The following is a 21,508-nucleotide window of genomic DNA, read 5'->3' on the forward strand; positions in this document are numbered from 1 at the left end:
CCCAGAAGTAAAAGGTGACAAACTCCAAGTCTACCTGTTTACTTGGCTGATAATTGCTAATGAACCTGTCCCAAAATTTGTTCAAATTGTTTTAAAATCCATTTATACTACTATCCTTATATATGAGAGGGTATGTATGTGCATGTATACGAGGACATGCACATACATGTGTGAGAGAGAAAGCATGTGTGAGAGAGAAAGCATGTCTGAGTGTGTGTGGGTGTGCATGTGTATGAGAGGGCATGTCTATGTGTGTGCATGTATGAGAGAGAAAGCACATCTGTGTATGTGCATGTATGAGAGAGCACGCATGTGTATACATAGGAAAGAGAAAGAGAGAGAATAACATTAGGGAGCAACAACCCCTCTCCTCTCCCTTTCCACAACAATCTCAGGGCATCTGGAATTCAAAAGATCCCAGGTATGGACAGCAGGGTACTTGTTTTTATTATTAATTTTAATTATTGGGCGCTCTCTGATTTGTCTGTTTTTAGTTTATTGGCATTTAAAAAATGTGTATGTTATGAAATATTTTTTTTATTAGTATGGTTTTACTCTGTTGCTAATTTATATTTCTTGATGTTATTATTTATGTTAAAATTATGCATGTATAATGCTTTATTTGTATGTAGGCAGGATGTGATTTGGGGGGGGGGGGGGGGGCAGGGAGCAGGCAGTAAGTTTCGCCTAGGGCACCCAATAACCTTGCACTGGCCCTGTGAAGAGCACTACTAACAATTTATTGTTGCTTTTCTATTTTGCATGAGTTTTAGCTTTTCTAAATTAAAATCACGCAAACTAGCTTTAAGGTAAACCCTATATGCTACTAATATATAAATTACAGTTACACCAGCCATCAAAGTACAGTGCAAGCCTTTGATCTTTGTTATGTTAAGGGAGAGTTTTACAAGTGAAAGGGGTGAATCGAGGGTATGGGGGGGAACTGCTGATGGCCATGCTGGAGATTTCCTATAACATGTGACTTGGGGAAAATGCTGTGCCTAGGGGGGAAACGACCTTGATGAATTGCGCCCTTAGTGTGTGTTAGGTTGCATACGAAAAGACAACTTCACCGTGTGCTAAAAAGGGAATTCTTAGGGTTGTCAGATTGACTGATGAAACTGTTATGCACAGAAAGGTTGCAGGTGTAAAATATGTAGCATCGAAGAACCACTCAGCTGAAAGCTTTCTTGATTAGCCCCATCGCCTCTTAATTTTTGAAATGCAGGAGCATGCAATTTGTCAAACAAAATACATGAAATTCTTTCATCAATGAAGCCTCAGCCCCTTCCAAATGTTTAATCGCGCAATTAGAAAACAACAAACCTTGTTCTAGAACACAGTTTTGTTAGTGCTGTCCTGGCTAGAAGAGCAAAATCAGTTACAATTTCAAATTCACAGTTCTCAGGCCATGAGCTTCTCTACATTTTTGGGAAATAGTGTACCCTATGGTGCACCAGAGAAGATCCTGCCCCATATAGCCAAATTCACTTTTATTTCAAATATGTTTACTTGAAAAACAGGACAGAGTTGGAAAAAATGTTATTTTAATTTAAGGGAAATGGGGTTGTGGGTATTGTAGTTCTTTAGTTTGGGATGTTCTGGCTGATAAGCAACATTAAGAACATAAGAACATGCCATACTGGGTCAGACCAAGGGTCCATTAAGCCCAGCATCCTGTTTCCAACAGTGGCCAATCCAGGCCATAAGAACCTGGCAAGTACCCAAAAACTAAGTCTATTCCATGTTACGGTTGCTAGTAATAGCAGTGGCTAATTTCTAAGTCAACTTAATTAATAGCAGGTAATGGACTTCTCCTCCAAGAACTTATCCAATCCTTTTTTAAACACAGCTATACTAACTGCACGAACCACATCCTCTGGCAACAAATTCCAGAGTTTAATTAATTGTGCGTTGAGTGAAAAAGAACTTTCTCCGATTAGTTTTAAATGTGTTACATGCTAACTTCATGGAGTGCCCCCTAGTCTTTCTACTATCCGAAAGAGTAAATAACCGATTCACATCTACCCGTTCTAGACCTCTCATGATTTTAAACACCTCTATCATATCCCCCCTCAGCCGTCTCTTCTCCAAGCTGAAAAGTCCTACCTCTAGTCTTTCCTCATAGGGGAGCTGTTCCTTTCCCTTTATCATTTTGGTCGCCTTTCTCTGTACCTTTTCCATCGCAATTATATCTTTTTTGAGATGCGGCGACCAGAATTGTACACAGTATTCAAGGTGTGGTCTCACCATGGAGCGATACAGAGGCATTATGACATTTTCCATTTTATTCACCATTCCCTTTCTAATAATTCCCAACATTCTGTTTGCTTTTTTGACTGCTGCAGCACACTAAACCGACGATTTCAATGTGTTATCCACTATGGCGCCTAGATCTCTTTCTTGGGTAGTAGCACCTAATATGGAACCTAACATTGTGTAACTATGGCATGGGTTGTTTTTCCCTATATGCATCACCTTGCACTTATCCACATTGAATTTCATCTGCCATTTTGATGCCCAGATTTCCAGTCTCACAAGGTCTTCCTGCAGTTTATCACAATCTGCTTGTGATTTAACTACTCTGAACACATTTGCAGATGATACAAAATTGATTACCTCACTCGTCGTATTTCTTTCCAGATCATTTATAAATATATTGAAAAGTAAGGGTCCCAATACAGATCCCTGAGGCACTCCACTGTCCACTCCCTTCCACTGAGAACATTGTCCATTTAATCCTACTTTCTGTTTCCTGTCTTTTAGCCAGTTTGCAATCCACGAAAGAACATCACACCTATCCCATGACTTTTTACTTTTCCTAGAAGCCTCTCATGAGGAACTTTGTCAAACGCCTTCTGAAAATCCAAGTACACTACATGTACCAGTTCACCTTTATCCACATGTTTATTAACTCCTTCAAAAAAGTGAAGCAGATTTGTGAGGCAAGACTTGCCTTGGGTAAAGCCATGCTGACTTTGTTCCATTAAAGTGCTACTTTTAACATGGCCTATCAAAGATGCCCAGTCCTTCCTTCTGCAATGAGATATATATATATATATATATATATATACCTCCCTTCTGAAAGCTCCTAGTAGTGGCTTTTAATATTTTCAAGATAAACCATTTCAAACATTTCTTTCTCAGGTGAAAAAAAAAATGTAATGATTTTAGTAAATCCTTTCAGGTCTCAGTGATTATGCTGAATTTTCACCCGATTCATGACGTGTGCCTTGATTTAGCCAATAACAGGCCTGCCTCACGTGGAGATGAGGACACCTGAGAAGAAAGACCTGAGCTGTTTTTATTTGACTCAGATATATCTTCATAAATAGCACAGGTTCAGACAGTAATCCAGTCTCCGATGGGGCACTCAGAAGCCGATATTCAGCTGTTTTCTGGCCATAAAAATTAGCCAGATAAAGTGTTCTTGCTCACTTGGCTGAGATATTCAGTTGTGCCACTGAATATACTCAGCTATTGTATAGCTAGTTAGTTGGATACGTTTAGCAAGTTAACTTTTAGTACAGCTAAATAGCAGTCCTACGCTTATCTAAGCCAGATCATGCTGAATGTCTGCATTTATTTACTTGTTGGTCAGAGAAGTGACTCCACCCTGGGATGCCTCTGACCCACCATCAATTAAGCTGGCTAACCTTTTAGCCAGATAAAAAGTTAAGCCGGCTAAGTGGCAGCCACTGACTGCACCCAAATTTTCAAATGGCACCATTTAACCTGCTTAAGTGGTGATGAATATTGTGCCCTGGATTTTTTTCATTCTTTTTTTTTCAGATTTTTTTCAGATTCCTACTTCCTCTGAGGTTATTATGGGTGATTCTTTTGAACCCCTATTCACTAGGGGGTTTTGTAAATGATGTGCTACCAATTTCCTATCAAGGGGTTCTTAACAGCAGGGGTGGTTCTCTAATGAGGCAGGGTGAGGCGGCTGTTTCAGGCAGCAAACTCTGGAAGTGGCAAAAACTGCCTTCCCCCTCCCCCCCAATGGCCGCCTCACCTTGCTGCTAAAACAACAAAGGACCCGCGCAGAAATTCCTCCTCCCCCCATGCAGCCGGGGTCTCCTTTATCTTTGTCATTTTCTGTGCAGGAAATGGCAAAGACGGAGGAGATCCCGGGTTGCCACGAGCAGAGCACATCCCGCTCACGGCGAAGATGAAGACCCCTGGCATACCGTGAGCAGAGCCTATCCCGCTTGCAATGAAGATGAAGGCCCCAGTGACAATGAGTGTGTGTATAGTGGTCTGTGTGTGTGTGTGTGTGTGAACAGATTGCGAGCCTGGGGGGAGGGGGGTGAGAGGAGTGTGAGAGTGCTTGGAGGAGTGTGAGAGAGAGCATGTGTGAGGGTGCTTGGGGGGAGAGAGAGCATGTGTGAGGGTGCTTGGAGGAATATGAGAGAGAGCACGTGTGAGGGTGCTTGAGGGGGAGAGAGCATGTGCGAGGGTGCTTGGGGGGGAAAGAGCAAGTATGAGGGTGCTTGGAGGAATGTGAGAGAGAGCACTTGTGAGGGTGCTGGGGGGGGGAGAAAGAGCATGTGCGAGGGTGCTTGGAGGAGTGTGAGAGAGAGAGAGAGCATGTGCGAGGGTGCTTGAGCGTGGGTGCCAGAGAGAGGGAGCCTCTGAGGGGGCGGGAGGTGCCATCTTATCCTTCGCCTCAGGCAGCAGCTTGCCTTGAGCCCTCCCCCCCCCCCCTGTTTACCAGCTTTCTACCACGCAGTCAGATCCTCTTCCTCTGAAAATAATTTAACAATGGGCTCCAGGCGGTCCTTCCACCATATCGCTGGGTTTTGTCATAGGCTCAGGGATAGCACAGAGGGCCTTATCAAGGACATGGCTTCCGTAACCAATTTGTATTGGTGCATCTGGCCTTGAATAAATATGGTCTGATCTAAAGACCTTAGTTGTAGATTTCTGAGGTATGCCTACTCTTCAGTCCACCATCATGAAGCTGATCCATACCCTCATACAGATGTTACGAAACAACTTTGTAAAGGTGGGAAGAATGTACGGTGCGTGCACCTGAGAGCCTGTAGGAGGTTCCCTTATAGGGGCTTTAGAGCACGATTCACATCTGAGCCAGCTCAGTGGCAAGGGCTGTGCAGCGCCCTGTGAAAGAGCCCACTTTGATTTTCCTGTCGGGCTTCCGCTTCGCAGACCTTCCGGAGCCAAGGATGCTGCAGAGGTGGTGCTCACAGCCCCTGGGAGTCCTAGCCACTGCTCAGTGGTGGCGGCGCCAAGTGGCCAGACTTGGAGCCCTCATCAGCCCAGCTTACAGAGCGAGCCAGGGGTTTGCGGGCTCTGGTCAAGGACTGTCACTTTGATAGCTGGGCAGGGTAGGCGCCCCCCCCCCCCCCCCCCGGGTAGTTGTGCGAAAAGTCTCATGGCACACTAACCCAGTAGAGGCCAGTTCCAATTAAACTGGAAGCGCAAAGGAACAGGAGGAAAAAAAAAAGAGGAATATGCTTGACCTGAGGTTGTGAATAACAAGCAGCAGGGAGCCAGACTTACACAGCAAATAACTTGCACAACCCATTCACCGCTTTCCCTTCCTATTTCAAGTTCAAAGGCTGGTCTTGTTCCTGAAGATAATGCATCTCAAAACAAGCCCCAATATTTACCACATCAAAGCACAAGGCACTGCTTTCATTGTTTAAGGAAAATTAGCCCTCAGTGGAAAGACTTGACAGGGATTAGAGAAATTACTTTAGCTCACCTTGGGAACCTGTCGGAGTTAACAGGGAAGAATGTGTAGAAGACACGCATCCTGGGTTAAAGGAAAGACTGAATGCATATCTGATAGAGTGGGGAATTTTTTTGTTTTACTGCACACCTAAGTCACCATCTCTTCACGTTACATGTAGCTTCCAACAATATCTGCTTTTTAAAATAGAAATAAAATGAACAAGGCAGGGTAATGTGTACTGTTGACCTGTTAAGACAGTACGGGCTTGGACCAGCAGTAAGCAGTGGGCATCATGCACTCTGTGTGATTTAGGTATTTAGTACTGGAGAGAGGCCCAACCTATTCCATATTTTCCCTACACAAATAAACAACTATTCGACTGTACCCAAATAAGGTTATTTGCATATTTCTTTTTCAAATCTGTACAGTTATTTTCTGTACAAAACAGTTTGTATCATTTCCGATGAATGATGGCGATGTAACATCATGAAGTGAAAATCCGTAAACCACTATTAGCCATGCAGACTTATCCCAAGTTAAGAGCAAGTAAGATTGGACCTATTCTTTCACTTAAGCCCCTAAATGGCAGTAACTACAAAGTAGGTAGCTATGGAGGAGAGTTAGGGTAGGGAAAATAAAGTTAGGAGCTCGGCATGAATTTTCAGCAAAGGCACCCAACTTAGGCCGAATCTAGGAAAATGAACAGCGGGGCCTACATTTAGGGTCATTTTCAGCCAAAAGTTTAGGTTTATTAGTTTAACAGAAAATATGGATGTCCCTAAATTTAGCGGCTCAGCTTTGTTGAATATCGGCCTCTAAGTGAAAAGTGCCACTAATTAGGGCTATGCACAGACATTTTTTTTTTGTTTTGTTTCTTTTCATTTATTTAATATGAAAAAAAAAAAAATAAGCAAAGGAAATAGGAAATTGCAAAAAGAAACAGAAAACAAAATTTAAAAAAACAATGTTGGCCCCTCCCCCCCCCAAAAAAAAAAGAATTCTTGACCCCTCCTTCCAGTTCCCCAAGTCCCAAACACTCTTACCCAAGCTGATGTTCTTCACAGGAAGGAGCGTTCCCTGGTTGCCAGTGCCGCGATTACAAAAGCTGCCAGTGAATGGAGACCAGAATCATTTTTAATTACTTTTGTATAAAATGTCACCGGCATAAGCCTGGGTCTAGCCAATGCTAGTTTTGTGTGGAAGAAATTAAAAATTATGCCACCCTCATGTTACACTTGGCTGGCCACTGGCCACACTCACCCTGATCATCGCCAGAAGCCTCCGACTCCTCTTCATGGCAATGACGCCACTATCATGCCTCCTGTCACTGCGCCATTCCCTAGGCGCCATTCCCTAGGCGCACGCATGCGCCATGTGCCGGCCTTTTTGGACTCCGCGGTGGGAAAGCCCAGCACTGGCACCCCCCTGATTTAAACCCAGCCGGGCCACCAACAGCTCGCCTCGGCAACAGATCCTCCTGCTTAGTGTCGCGCATATCGCTTGTCTCGTCCTGCCTTTCAGCCTTGCCTTGTCCAGCCTTCTTCATCCTTGCTCTGTATCCTTCCAGCCAATTCTATCTGTCACCTGTACCTGACCTTTGCTATGGACCCTGACTGTGCTCTACCTGTGCCTGCCCAGACCTCGACCAGTACCTCTGATTGTTGCCAGCCTTAGCCCATCACTGGGCGCTCTCTGACCACCCTCTGGACCCTCCTAAGTCCTGCCAGCCCCTGAAACCCAAGGGCTCAACCTGCGGGAAACGGGGCTGGTATAGGTGAAACTCCCGCTTGTCCCAGACCAGGGTATGTTTGCCAGCTGTCGGCGTGGGCGTAGTAGATCCACCTATTAGGCTGTGTCAACCACACCACAGTACAAGGACTCGCAATCATCACACCTCGGAGACCATTTTTAAACGCAGTAATGCCAGGCAGGCGCAGTCAAGGATCGTGCCTTTCCTGTGAAGAACAGATAAGTCCAGGCATGCTTACTTTTTGGCAGTATACTCTTTTAAAACTAAAGGAACTGAATGATATGAAGATTTGTTTTTCTTTCATTTTGTATTAAAAACAAACTTGAAATGAAATAGAAAATTTCATTAAAATTTCCCATTTCGTTTCAAATAAATGCACATCCTCACTAAATAATGCACAAAGCAGTGGCAGGAGCCATAAGAATAATCAGTGTGCAGGAAGAGATAATACCTCTGTATAGGTCATTGATGAGACCTCATCTATTGGGTCTAGTTCTAGAGGCTGAATCTCTAGAGGACTATAAACAGAGTAGAGGCTCAGAGCTTCCAAAATGATGCAGAGTCTGGACCATAATCCCTGTACAATGATACTTAAAATCCTTTCCAATACCTCAGATATATTAATAATGCACAAGATACGAGCATTTTTCAGTTGAAAGGAAGTTCTAGACAAACTCAGGAACATAAGGGAAATTTTCTACATAGAAAGGGTGGTGGATACATAGAACAGGCTTATCAGGAATGGCCACACTAGATAGGCTTTGTGGCTCTTTTCCACCATCATTTCTCTGTTTCTATATAATCTAATATGCATTAAAAAAAAATAAACAATTGAGGTGGAAAAAAGCAGTGACGGTATAAATATGGTCACTCTGTGAAAACATCCCACCTCAAAAAGTGCATTTTTTTCTCATTAAACGTTGAGTGTTATGAGCAAAAGACCCATAATTCATATCACATTTTTGCACATTAACACATTAATGTCCCATTTGAAACTTTCCCCGAGTCAGCGTCCACCCTCACATGAAGGGGCTTTTCTTACAGAAAGAACTGGACTGGCCAGACTGATTTCTGCCTGCACGTTGGGGGATACATCTCAGCCCAGGATCTCTCTGGCAGGCTGAAAGTGAATTATAAAAAGAGCAGAATGTCGTTATGCTGGAAGATGTGGAGCACACTTACAGGCAAGACTTAAAACGAGCCTTTTATTTGTGCGTAGATAGTGGATTCCACTTTTTAAGAACACCCTTGGGACTACACCCTTAAAAGTTCTTCTAAAAGGAATAACTTCCATAGGAAGGAACATATTGGGAGTCTGAGAAGACACCAGTGGTATGGTCTTTAAAAAAAGGAATCCACGGTGTGCGTAAGAAGTTCGTGTTGCTTGCTTTCAGTTAAGCGTTATCTCGTGCCGGGCCTATTTTTCCTTCTAGTGTTGTTAGGGGAGGGGCTCTTCTCCCGCTTCGCACAGCAGTACTTGGTCACCACCTGCTTGCACTGTTCACATTTCACCGTGCAGCACCAGTGGAACCTGCAGTTGCAGTTAGTGACAATCTCAATCCTTCTCTCCTCCACTTTCAGGCCACACTCCGTGCACAGCCTCTTGCAGCTCTTCCTCTCCCACTGGGACAGGTTCCTGCCGCTCTGCAGGCACTCCCGCCCTTCGGTCCCCTGGATCCCCAGGCTGACGTTTCTGACGCAGTAGTCTGGGGACTCTTCCAGGAAGATGAGCTCCGTCCCCGCCACGGAGGTGAAGGCTTCTGCTATGGCCCCCCGGTTGTCTGCGCTGTTTCCCGCTCTCATCCTCCTCTTGTCCACCTCCAGCTTCTGCGCTTGGTCGTGCTTGATCTTCAGGTAATTTCCAATCTCTCGAAACTCGGCCAGTTGGAGCCAGCAGGTTTGGATGCTGCAGCTCCCTGACACTCCGTGGCATTTGCAAGTCCTTTTCATGGTAGCTTTTACAGCCTGCAAAAGATAGTAAACATAAACATGGAAAGCAGTTAAAAAAATAAAAATAAAAAATCCTAGTCTTATAGTCCTCTCTTTAAAAAGATTTCTATCAATTCTCTGTGGAATTTTTTTTTTTTTGTTAAAAGACAGCCCTTTGCAATTTGTTATTTTCAGCCTCCTGCTGAAATTTGCAGAAACAACACCAATAGGAAATATCAACATCTCCTTCAGACCCAAGTCCACTTAAAGGGCCAGCTGGGCTCCAAGAATGTTCCGGGAAGCCTGCAGATGCCTCTCCCTCTCTATCTTACTTCATTCCTGGATTTGCTTACAGAGCATAAGAAATTCCATGCGGGCAAGAACCAGAGGATTGGAGCCCACGATATGGGATATAGGCCACGTACAGCACCTACATACTCCAAATATCTTTTTTCAAGCCCTTCCCAAGAACCTTTTGGGAGTTTCAGAATAGCTTGAATGGTAATTGCCTATTTCCTTGTACAACAATAAATATTCCGGGAAAACTCTGATATTCGCCTCCTGAAGGCTCAAGCCTCCTGCAGTGACTTGAACTGATAGTAAATACTCCATCTTTTCAGAGATGCTCAAGGCATCTAACAGCATAATTAAGAAAAGTTCATCAATAAAATACTTCAACTAATAGCACATAATAAAGCAAAATAATAAAATGCCATGACAATGCAGAAAAACAAAGAAACGGGACAGCAGAAAAAGACCATATGGCCTTTCTAGTCTGCCCATCCATACCAACTACTCAGCTCTACAAGGCCTACTACTCCCTGAAGAGATCCCCTGTGCTTATCCCATGCTTTCAGGTACTGTCCTTCTCACCACCACCACCACCTTATTTTGGCTAAATACCTGGTGCAGAGCTAGCACTATTCATCCTTATTTTATGTTATTCTTAAGATACTTTTTTTTTTATGTGTTGTATTATTTTCATGTAATAGTATTCAATGTTTTTTAATTGTAATCAGCATAGATTAATTTCTGTAACGTGAAATAGAAACATTTTTAAATAAATAAACATCTCCGCAGGAAGACTGTTCCATGCATCCACCACCCTCTCTGTAAAGAAATATTTCCTTAGATTACTCCTGCGTCCACCCCCCTTTTCACGCTCATCACATGACCCCCTCATTCCAGAGCCTCCTTTCCATTGGAAAAGGCCTGCTTCCTGTGCATCGATACTTTGGAGGTATCTAAATGTCTATCATAGCTCCTGTATCCCCGCCTTTCCTCTAAGGATATACATGTTTATATCTTTAAGCCTGTCCCTATGTGCTTTAAAACGAAGGCTACGGACCATTTTAGTAGCTACCCTCTGGACCAACTCCATCCGGTTTATATCTTTTTGAAGGTTCGGTCTCCAGAAGTGCACACAGTATTCCAAATGAGCTCTCACCAAGGATCTATATAGGGGCAATATAACATCCTTTTTTTTTTTTTTTAATAATAATAATTCCTGTGCAACCAAGCATCTTTCTGGCTTTTGCTGTTGCCTTATCCACCTGTTTGGTCACCTTAAGATCTTCAGAAATTATCAGCCCCAAATCCCGCTCTTGTTTCTTGCTTAGAAGAATTTCATCCCCTATACCGTACTGCTCCCTTGCGTTTTTGCAGCTCAGATGCATCAAGTCTTAGTGCCATGCTCTCTAGACCATTCATCAAGGCTTCACTGTATCCCTCCCCATGTTTCCCACACCTTCCTGGGTGTCTACCCTGTTGTAATTTTGATATCATCTGCAAAAAGACAAACCAATCCCAATAGTCCTGCTGTAGATTTGCTTATGAAAATGTTGAAAAGAACCAGTCCAGGAGCAAATCCCTGCAGCACATCACTATTAATGCCCCTCTCCTAGGAGAGAACTCCATTTATCACTACCCTTTGAGACCTCCCACGCAATCAGTTCCTAATTCAATCAGCCACTTTAAGGGCCCTTACCAAGGGCCATCAATTGAAAGACCTAAAATATAAGCATATCTGACTAGGTCAATATATATAATCATAGAAAATTATAACAAAAATTAAAACATAGATTAAAACAATTGTAAATTAGAATGCCAGACATTAGACATTGCAAACGTAATCCAAAATCATGTGGCATTTTATGCATTTAATCTGCAGTCAGGATATTCTGTTTCTGATATAAGCACATCTTTGCAAAGACCCCCAGTATGCTCCTTCCATTCAAACAGTTCTATACGGAAAATTGCATTTTGTTTAAAGATCCATTTAAAACATGTTATAAAGTGTTGGCTCTATGACTGAAGAGATTGATGGTATAATTGCTAAATCATATATCTTGTTTTGCCAACCTACAAGTTCAAAATGAGGAAACCACTACTACCTTGTGGGATTTATTGATTTTATCTTGGCAATTCAAAACTATGAGTGCAGGTGAAGTACAATCAAGTTTGTGATCAGTAGAGTAAAACTGTCCTTAATGGGGAGCTCAGTTCAGACAAAAATCTAGAGATGTGGGGTCAGTTCAAGTAGCTCTGCCCCAGAAGACATCCCATGTCTAAAAACATATCTGTCTCGCTGTTTATCAATGACCACACTATGATATTATGTTGTATTCATATCTATGTATATGTTTACTTACAAGCCTGCCTGCTTCATTGTTATGTAGATTCATTAACGCCCTGGTGTCTTGTCCCGTCTCCAAAGCATCCACAAACAGTTTGGAAATCCTTTCTCCAAACTCCACGTTATCACTGCAGCCACCCCAGACCCAGCCACGGCCACCTTAAGCAAAGCAGAAGAAAGCCAAACCAAAAGCAATGAATTAATATCGCGTTTTATATGCTTGCCAGTGCTATCTCCAGATGAACTGGAACTTAATGGTCTGGCTAGAGAAACCCATCAAGTTACTGATTTGGACCTCTATGCTCACTTGGGGAGTGCTAAACACAAACTACCTTTGCCTTGACACAATTAACGAGTTTGCTTAATACTGGGACTGCTCGAGTACCCACTGCACCCCACAGAGCTGGCAGCTATATTTCAGGCTATTTCTTTTGTAACTTTAGATGCATAATTTTTTTCTTAAGTTTAATCATTCCTAAAATACTGGCGAACTCAGCTTGTTGTGGTCTCTCCTATGAATACACTGTACAGCAGCTGGAAAATAATCCTTGAAAACTGCTCAATGAAAATTCATTTTTAATCTCATGCGGCAGGCTCCCTCAAATGAGAGCTACAAAACGGAGAGAACATAGTTGATTGACTTCCCCCAACATTTAAAATAAAAAGCGTTCCCTTTTCCATAAACGTCAGAATGATTCGTCTGTGATTAATACGTCTATCGTTTAATGTAGTTTGCTGTGTGCGATCATATTTTGTTTCGGGTGCTTTGTTTGCTGAATACGTCGGTGAAAAAGCAGGCTTTAAAAAAAAAAAAAAAGGTGCATCAATAAACTCCAAGGAACATGAAATGCCAACAAAAACCACCTCTTGAAAAAAAAAAAAAAAAGCAATCATTTAACGCATATGAATTTTTTTTTTTTCAGCGTCCTGCATTTAAAAGAAAACTGTATTTTTGGGCTCTAATAACCAGGGTAGATTTAGTCGTATGAAACCCTAATGTGAAATGACGATCGTCTCTGCCTATACTAGCGTTAAATAATAATAATTGTAGTGGTAATAATAATAATAACACATCTCACCAACGCGCCCGTTTCGAGAATCATCACAGCCGCAGTTATCAAAATCTCCCATGCTGCAGTTTCTGGTGAGAGTGTGCATGACTCCTGCAGAGCTGACGGCGTGCACAAAGGACGTTTCCCGGGTAGCTGGAATGAAAGGAATGAGAAAAAAATAACCCCCCCTTCCAAACTAAAAAAAAAAAAAATCCACAAAAAAAAAAAGCATCCAGTTACTTTCACAGGGACCAAAGGAATCGGTTTCTTTCTCCCAGTCCCCCCACCAAAAAAGGGCAAATATTTACAGGGTTTTCACAAAAAAAAAACCGTCCCCAGGAGCAAAGACTGTGAGAAAAGTCATAAGTCAGTCAATCAGACGAGGGTCCTGCTGGAATTCCCAGGCAAATGGAAGGCGCCCAATGCAACCTCTCTGCTGTTAGAGTGGGAAGCAGGGATTGGCACCCATTTGTAACTTGTTCTCTTGTGCCCTGGTTTATATCAAAGCCAAATTAAATTAACTGGCTGTATATATAAGGTGAATAGAAAGGCAACGTGCAACAGATTCCATTTCCAAACTCATGCACTACAGGGTGTGTTCGGATTTTGAGTCCCTTTACGTTAAAAAGTGCAATAGAGGCAGGTACATGAGCAGGTAGGAAAAAGGATTTTTCATCTCTCTCCTGCATGGCTAGATCATTAATAAAATACGAAGGATCATCATGCCATCCCTGCACTGACTGTTCAGTTTATGGAATATTTCTGTTACTGCAATAGGAAAATGTGGTAGGAGTTGAGTTGCTTTTAGCATGTTTTTCACCAATAGTTTGCCAGCGGCTACTAAAAGTTACCAGAACATAGGGAAATTATGCTGCAGGACACCAGGACTTCCATGAATCCAGTGCAAGCACAATTTACTGAATGGTCTGTGTAATTAAATTAAATTACATTAAACTGGGACTTTTTTTTTTAACACAGGCAGCTTACAGCATTAGTAGAATTTGCGTACAATATTTATTTTATTTTATTTTGGCTTTCATACGAAGAAGAGGGGCTACAAAGCAAGTTACAAAGGTGCGCAGGTCCCTTCCCCCAAGACCTTACACTCTAAATGGGCATAGTTTATAACAGTCTTAGCAATCAGAGGTAGAGTATGGCCCTTTGAATTCAGATTTAGGCATGGTCGATCTGGTTAATTACATTCTCCTTAACCCCTCAGTCCTTATTATGGAAAGCTCATTTTAACAGAGCGCGAGTCAGATGCGAGCAGAGATTGATGGCCATGCATGCATCAACGAACCCAACACGTGGGTTGTATTCTACATCTCCCATAACTGGAAGAAAAAAAGAAAGCGTGCAAAGTTCACACTTACCGCTTCTAAGCCGATTGTGAGTAGAAAGTTGAAGGGCATTTTCTGGACAATTCCAGCGCTCCCAGGCAAACTGGAATTTGCATTCCTCAATGCCATTTTGCGCGCCTACTGCCACGCTGGTAGAGTAGGTTAAATACGCCTTCAATGTTAAAAGAAAACAAATAAAGTCAGAACCGCCAGGTTGGCTCTTTTTTGGAGTCAGAAGTCATAACCACATTAGCTTCTTTTTTACCCTTCGGATCCGTTTTACCTCTTCTAGGTGCATGCAATGAGTTTCTGAATGCTCTTAAAGGTTACAGTGATGCATATCTTCGGGCTCATAACGCGCAGCTTACCTTTGGTCCAGTCATCAAGAAGTTGCTCACAGACCTACAATTAAAGAAGGGAGGGGGAGAGAAAATCCCACAGTTTACAGAGAATTCACAATCTTGAAAAAATGAATGAAATGCGACTTTCTCGGTTCTGTCGCCCTCATACCATGCGGAGGCAGTGAAGATGACGCAAAATATCCCCAAGCTGGTTAAGTTGAACAGCTGGATGTTTTTCATGACTGTAAGTTCCTGAATTTTGATGCCGATTCACTAAGCTCCTTCCCAGGGAAGGGAGAGAGAAAACTAGAATAAGCGAGGTTACAAGGCAACCAACATCGCTGATATTTATATTGCAGCGCTTGGATGACAGGGATGCTATTCCTTTGTTATCTAATGTCCCTATGAGGCAGGCTAGGGCTGGAGCCAATAGGTGACAAAAGTAAGGCAAGGAGACGCCCACAGCTGCACTTCAAAAGGCGTTGCCACCCCGAGTCGCCAATGAATTAGCGGAAACTTACCTTACAATAGGAAACTTTTAATTATATTAAACATTCTAAAGGATTTAGGTTTTCCTTTACCAAGACAATTGCAAGCTCTTTTTCTTTTTGTAGTGTCCCTCCTTTTTAGTTGTATTTACCTCTTTCCTTTTCTGTCTTTATTTTGAAAAAATAATTTGCACAGAATGAATGCGTGTTAGGTGCCTTATCGACTTGCGCTGCTCCTTCCAGTACCAAGTAGCGAGTACATTTCGTGAGACTGTATTATACTTCTTTTTATGCGCTATGAGGGTACATTTCAAGCAATTCTGCGGGGCCCTATATATGCACGTATATGGCTGCATGCAGATCTACTACAATATTTTATCATCTGTGCAAATCAGGTACCACGCAGATGATAAAATACGTGTACGTCTACCTCAACATGTGTGTATGCTTCCTTTATGCACGAATATCTGCAATGCATTGAAAGTGCGTACTTTTGCTATCTATTTTAAAAACATACACGTGCATATTTTCCACGCGAAAAAAAAATTGCTTGCGTAAAACCCTGCTTTATGGGTGGAAATCGGTATATTTTAACAGACACGCACATAATTGAAATCACCAGTTTGCTGAAACCTCCATCAGTTCGCCCAGTTCTTCTCCAGCTCATTGAAACCCTCCTAGTTCTTCACCCTGAACTCCCCCTCAGCACCCAGACCGGCCACCCAACCAAGAGTAAACAATAGATGATACCAATTACATGAGATAATTAGATGTAAAATTATGCAAATAAGTTGACAAATGTATGCATGTAAGTCTCTTATAAAATAGCAACTTGTGCGAGTATGTCTTAGCCTCACCTTAGAACGCCCCTAGATGGCCACTTTTTTCCATGTGTAAATGCGCACAGACCAAAAATACTCGCATGCGTGTGATGTTTATAAAATAGCTTCTATGTCAATACAAGCTACTTATGCATGCATTTGCTAATTTTACACGCGTAAATGTTTTGGAAATTCACCCCTATGGTTCTCTATTCTCGAAACCTGAAAGTGTGCAGTGATCCACAAGAATAACTCTCTCCACAGACCTCTTCCCCGAGCTGACCTGAATATCTTTTCAGTAGCATGAGAAAAAAGTGTCATGAGACGAATGTCATTGCCGTATCCCATAGAGTGCAAATGAAATAAATAAATTACCAAAATCAACAAAATATGAAAAATGTAATCATCATTCACCACAAAGTTATATCTATATAAAAAGAAAATATAAGAGACAGTTCTAAAAATACAATCAATTAAACGCCTAAATATGGCTATGTTTTGGTATATGACTGACATCAGGGGTAATTTATAGAAAAACAATAAAAAAAAAAAGTGAAAATAAAAAGGAAACCAATGAAAAAAAAAATCCAGTATAAAAAATTGGGCTGGCTGAGTGCACTGCCATGCAGAAGGTCCCTGGTGCAATCCACTCCCCAGGTCGACTACTGCAGAGGCAGCATTCACAGCCCTCCATCCTGGGAGGGAGGGAGCCATGGCCATTGCTTAAAGCTGGATTCAAAGGGCCGTGACTGCAGGGGTCCGGAAGGCGCCCTGGTGCATGGACCCTGGCACAGAACCATTGCTGCAATGTGCAACCCAGCCCAGGTTGACCTGAACTGGCTGATCCAGACCTGGTGGTGCCCCCTTGCTTGCATGGAATTGTAATTCTGAGGGAACTCAATGGGAACAAAATCAGAGCTCAACTTCATGCATGCAAAGGGGGCACCACCAGGACTGGATCTGCCTATTCGGTCAACTCGGAGTGAGTTGGCAATCCTAAGAGGATAGGCATAAAGTGGGGAAAGAAATCCTCAGGTAGTTGTGAATGGAGGCTCCTGGTTCCAGGATCCCAGTTCCAGTTCCGATTTAAACTGGAAGCCCAAAAGATAAGAAGGAAACTACAGGGTCAAAAAAAAAAACCCAAAGTATAAAAATTGTTAAAAAAAGAAAAAAAGAAATGCTAAAGGTGATAAAAACCAGCAACATTTCATTGTATTTATGTAAAGTTCAGTGGTCTGTAGCAGTTATGTACATTTACAGAGGGTAATTTTCAAACCCCCACGGGGGGCTTAGAATTTTTATTAAGTAATGAGAGCCTTAGGATTTTCTTTCCTTTTTTTTTTTTTAAGCCCAATTTTCAACTTTTCCAATCAATGGAATTTTTTTTTTGAGCCTCTCCCAAAACCAATGAAAGGAAGGGTTCATCAAACCAAGAAAATCATTGTGCTGGAAGACCCCAGGAGCATGGGGGCTTCTCTTCAAGTATTCCCTGGGTGGGAGTGCATAAGGGGGGGGGGCCCTGCACTATTCTACAAATGACCGGGGATCAGTGTGTGCGTAAGAGCACGCATGTAACTTGTTTTGCGCAATCCTTTTACGCACGCGGAGGAGAGGCGTTCCGGGAGCAGAGTTATGACTTCCAAGCATTCTTTTTTTATTTTAAAAAGGATGTGCGTAATTTAACCCAGCACAAGTTACGCCCTGCTTGGAGCAAGCATAACTTTGTGCATATGCCTGGCCAATTACCCGAGGATTTTCAAAGTGAACTTATGTGCCAATGTTTGGTAAGTCTGCCTGAACAATGTGTATACAGACTTTACCGCTATGCAGGCTGTTATGAAATTACCCTCACAAATATTTTCATATTGGGGTAGATTTTATAAATTTCCGCACGCGCGTACTTTTGTTCATGCACCAGGCGCGAACAAAAGTACGCTGGATTTTATAAGATACGCGCGTATCTTATAATTTCTGGGGTCAGCGCACGCAAGGGGGTGCACATTTGTGCAACCTGCGCGCGCCGAGCCTGGCGTGCGCTGCCTGTTCTCTCCGAGGCCGCTCCGAAATCGGAGCGGCCTCGGAGGAAACTTTCTTTCCACCCCCCTGCACCTTCCCCTATCTAACTCACCCCCCCCGGCCCTATCTAAACCCCCCCTACCTTTGTTGGCAGATTTACGCCTGCGGAAAGCAGGCGTAAATCTGCGCGCGCCAGCAGGCTGCTGGCGCGCCATCACCTGACCCAGGGGCTGGTCCGGAGGCCTCGACCACGCCCCCGGGCCCACCTCCAAAACGCCGCGTCACTCGCGGCTCGCCCCCAAAACGCCGCGTCACTCGCAGCATGCCCCAGACATGCCCCTCCATGCAAGCCCCGGGACTTACGCGCGTCCCGGGGCTTGCACGCGCCGCCGAGTCTATGCAAAATAGGCTCGGCGTGCGCAGGGGGGGTTTGGGGTAGGTTTTCGGGGGGTACGCGCGTAAGATCCTACAAACCCTCCAGGGTACGCTACCTGGAGGGTTTGTAGAATCATAAAGTAGAGCTCATCCATACAGACAAATCATTATTAAGAAGACTTTATATGCTAGATAGTACCTTATATTGAGAATGGTAGAGAGAAGGAAGCCAATGGAGAGCATATAATACTGGGGTAATTTGGTCATGTAGTGATGCTCCTGTGAAAATGGTGGTGGCAGAGTTCTGCACTATTTGTAAAGGACGGATTACATTTGCAGGCAGACCGAGATATAAAGAGTTATAGAGCGAGTTCAAAACCAAACTGTATAACAGAATGAAAATTTTGATGGTCAGGTAAAGTTTCCACCTTTTTTAGTAATGGAAATTTGTAAAAAGATTTAACAGCAGAAGATATATGGTTTTTCATAGAGAGATTGGAATCAGTAATGGTTACAGTAATATCTATCCAGATCACTTCTTATATTTAATATATTACCAGTGTACAAAGTTGTTCCCAATATAACAACACCAGATATAATAATTGGACCATCATAATAAGCACTACTGGTCAATCAACCTTCTTTGCTTCAAATTTTTTTATGTATATGTACACAAACTTACCTTATATGCTCGCGAGAGAGAGAGAGCATTAATTAATGCCAGCATATAAGATAAGTTTGTGTACATATATTTAAACAAAGTTTTATATGCAACAAAAAAAAAAGGTTTATAAAAAAAAAGAAAATGTGAACATTGTAAGGACTGACGATTATGGATAAAGCAAAGGTCGGTTGGTTGGTGGTGCTTATTATGATGGTCCAATTATATTTGGCGTTATTATATTGGGAATAACTTTGTACATTGGTAATTTAATCAATAATGATCCCTAGCCTTCCGACCAATTGGTAAACAGTGTCCTTGAAACATCCTTGCAATGACACTACGTGATTTCAGTCCAGTTCCTATGAATATGTGAATCCTGTTGCATGCCTCGTCACTAACTTTTGACAAGGACGCAGGAAGGGTACTTTTATAACAGCCCGCTCAGAGATAAAAATCTGTGCATAGAAAGTACCCACAGACCTTCTCTCAAATTTTCACAGCAGACTTATTTGCTTAAGCCCACTTTGAAAATTAGCCGGCATGCACAGAACGCAGTGCAGCATACGCACATAGAGTTACCCGGGCTTCTTTGCAGGAGCAAACGTGTGCAAGTAGCTTCACTCACATGCTTTCAAACATCAAAAGGATGCGTGCAAATTCTACCCCTGCTCCCACCTCCGCCCTTGATCCGCCTCTTTCCAACGCACAATAAAGGTCGCACCGCATCGCTTCCGCGCGCAGTTTTACATGCACAACCCTCCCAGGGCAATTTTCTAAAAGCCCACTTAACGCACATAAAGCAGCATTTTACCTGTGTAAATGCTGTTGAAAATCAGGCCCAACGTGAATAATTGGTGCCACTGAGGAATCACCACAACCTAAGATACTGCAAAATATGCCTTTTAATACAGTTTTATTATTTCTCATTATAACTGTGCACAGGTCCAGAGGCCTTTGGGCCTCTTAAAAAGCCATTGTAGTTCATAATTAGAGGCCTCTTCACTCCTCTAAGGGGCTTTCTTTGGGAAGGCAAGCTGGTGGGGGGAGGGGGAGGGAGGGAGAGAGTTTCTGCTTCTGGCTCCAAGTTTATTAACAAGTAATAGAAGATGTTTATCACTCAGGATCCTGTGACAAGGAAACCTGGGGTCAGTCTGGCAGAGCTGCAGATTCTAGCACTTATAATCAGAGGATTAAAGCTGAAGGTTGTTGAGAAAGTAATGAATACAAAATTCTGCTTAATGAAGGTGGCGGGGGCTCAGTGTTAGTGTATTCCTGCAGAGCGAGGCTTTGGTGAGACCCTGATCTGGTCATTAATACCGTAGGAAGGACTCTCCTTCTCCACCCATTACTGAAATGTTGGTTGACAAAAAAAAAACAAAATGCAAAATGCATGTAAAGCAAACAAAGCTTCCAAAATGTACAACATTTAGAGAGTGAGGACGATATAATTACCACTCAAAAGATGAACTACAAAAATTCAGTCTTAACGTTATATTTTTTTATATAATTCCTCCCAGCGCAAATGTTTCCAAACCAATAGAAATCACAAAATTAAAAGTAGAGGCGTGTATTCCTTTCTGTTATGCAATTCTGTAGTATTTTATTTATTTAATTCTTTTTAATATACCGATACTCAAGACACATGTCTTATCGTATTGGTTTACAGCAAAACAAAGGGATAACCAGCGATATAGGAGAAAGTTACAAAAAACAGGGTGATGAATTCAGGACAACTAAGATAGGTAGAATTAGCTTAACATAGCACTTAAAGTAAACAATAAGCAATTTAAAATAGTAACTTGGCATGAGACCTGGATGACACTCAAACAGTTCTTCAAGGAGTGATTAAATCTATACAGAGCGATGAAAAACGGAGTTGGTGTTGAGTCTTGGAGGAGGAGGGGTAAGGAGGGAAAGGGAGAGAAGACCTATATGGTGGCTGAAGGGGGAACAGAGGGCTGAGGATCTAGCGGGGTGGATTGCGTTATTATGGGTTTAGAGCAAGAGAGCAGCAAGAATAATGAAAGTTATTAATGGATCGGTGTAGTTCTGATTGGAAATTATAAATGAAGACTTTTGTACGATCCCTTCCAATTAAGGGAAGTCTTGTTTGAAAAGCCAGGTTTTCAGTTTCTTTCTGATGGTGAATGGGCATTGTTCCTAGCGAAGCTCAGGTGGTAATGAATTCCATTGAGAGGGTCCGGCGATGGAGAATGCACATTTCCGAATGGAGGGGTGAAGTGAGGATTTAGTAGGGGGAGCGTGAAGAGATCCTTTATATGCCATTCTTATCTGTCTCGTAGAGGAGTGAATGTTGAGCGGAATTTTGAGTTGGAGTGTGGATTGAAGGTGGATGGTTTTGTGGATAATGGTCAGGGACTTATATAGGATTCTAAAGT

The 21,508-nt window shown here is 42.6% G+C and overlaps 1 protein-coding gene across 1 annotated transcript; it reads right to left on the reverse strand.

The window, feature by feature from the left end:
* Positions 1 to 8,441: 8,441 nt before the first annotated feature.
* On the reverse strand, positions 8,442 to 14,985 carry WNT8A (Wnt family member 8A). The gene is made up of 6 exons (XM_029583895.1): positions 14,915 to 14,985; positions 14,773 to 14,806; positions 14,438 to 14,576; positions 13,092 to 13,217; positions 12,029 to 12,171; positions 8,442 to 9,413 (listed from the first exon to the last, which is right to left on the reverse strand). The coding sequence occupies exons 1-6, from the start codon at positions 14,983 to 14,985 to the stop codon at positions 8,850 to 8,852; spliced, it is 1,077 nt and encodes a 358-aa protein (XP_029439755.1). The 3' UTR covers positions 8,442 to 8,849.
* Positions 14,986 to 21,508: the final 6,523 nt, after the last annotated feature.

Source organism: Rhinatrema bivittatum, chromosome 18, assembly GCF_901001135.1.
Source record: "Rhinatrema bivittatum chromosome 18, aRhiBiv1.1, whole genome shotgun sequence".
Classification (NCBI taxonomy): Eukaryota; Metazoa; Chordata; class Amphibia; order Gymnophiona; family Rhinatrematidae; genus Rhinatrema; species Rhinatrema bivittatum.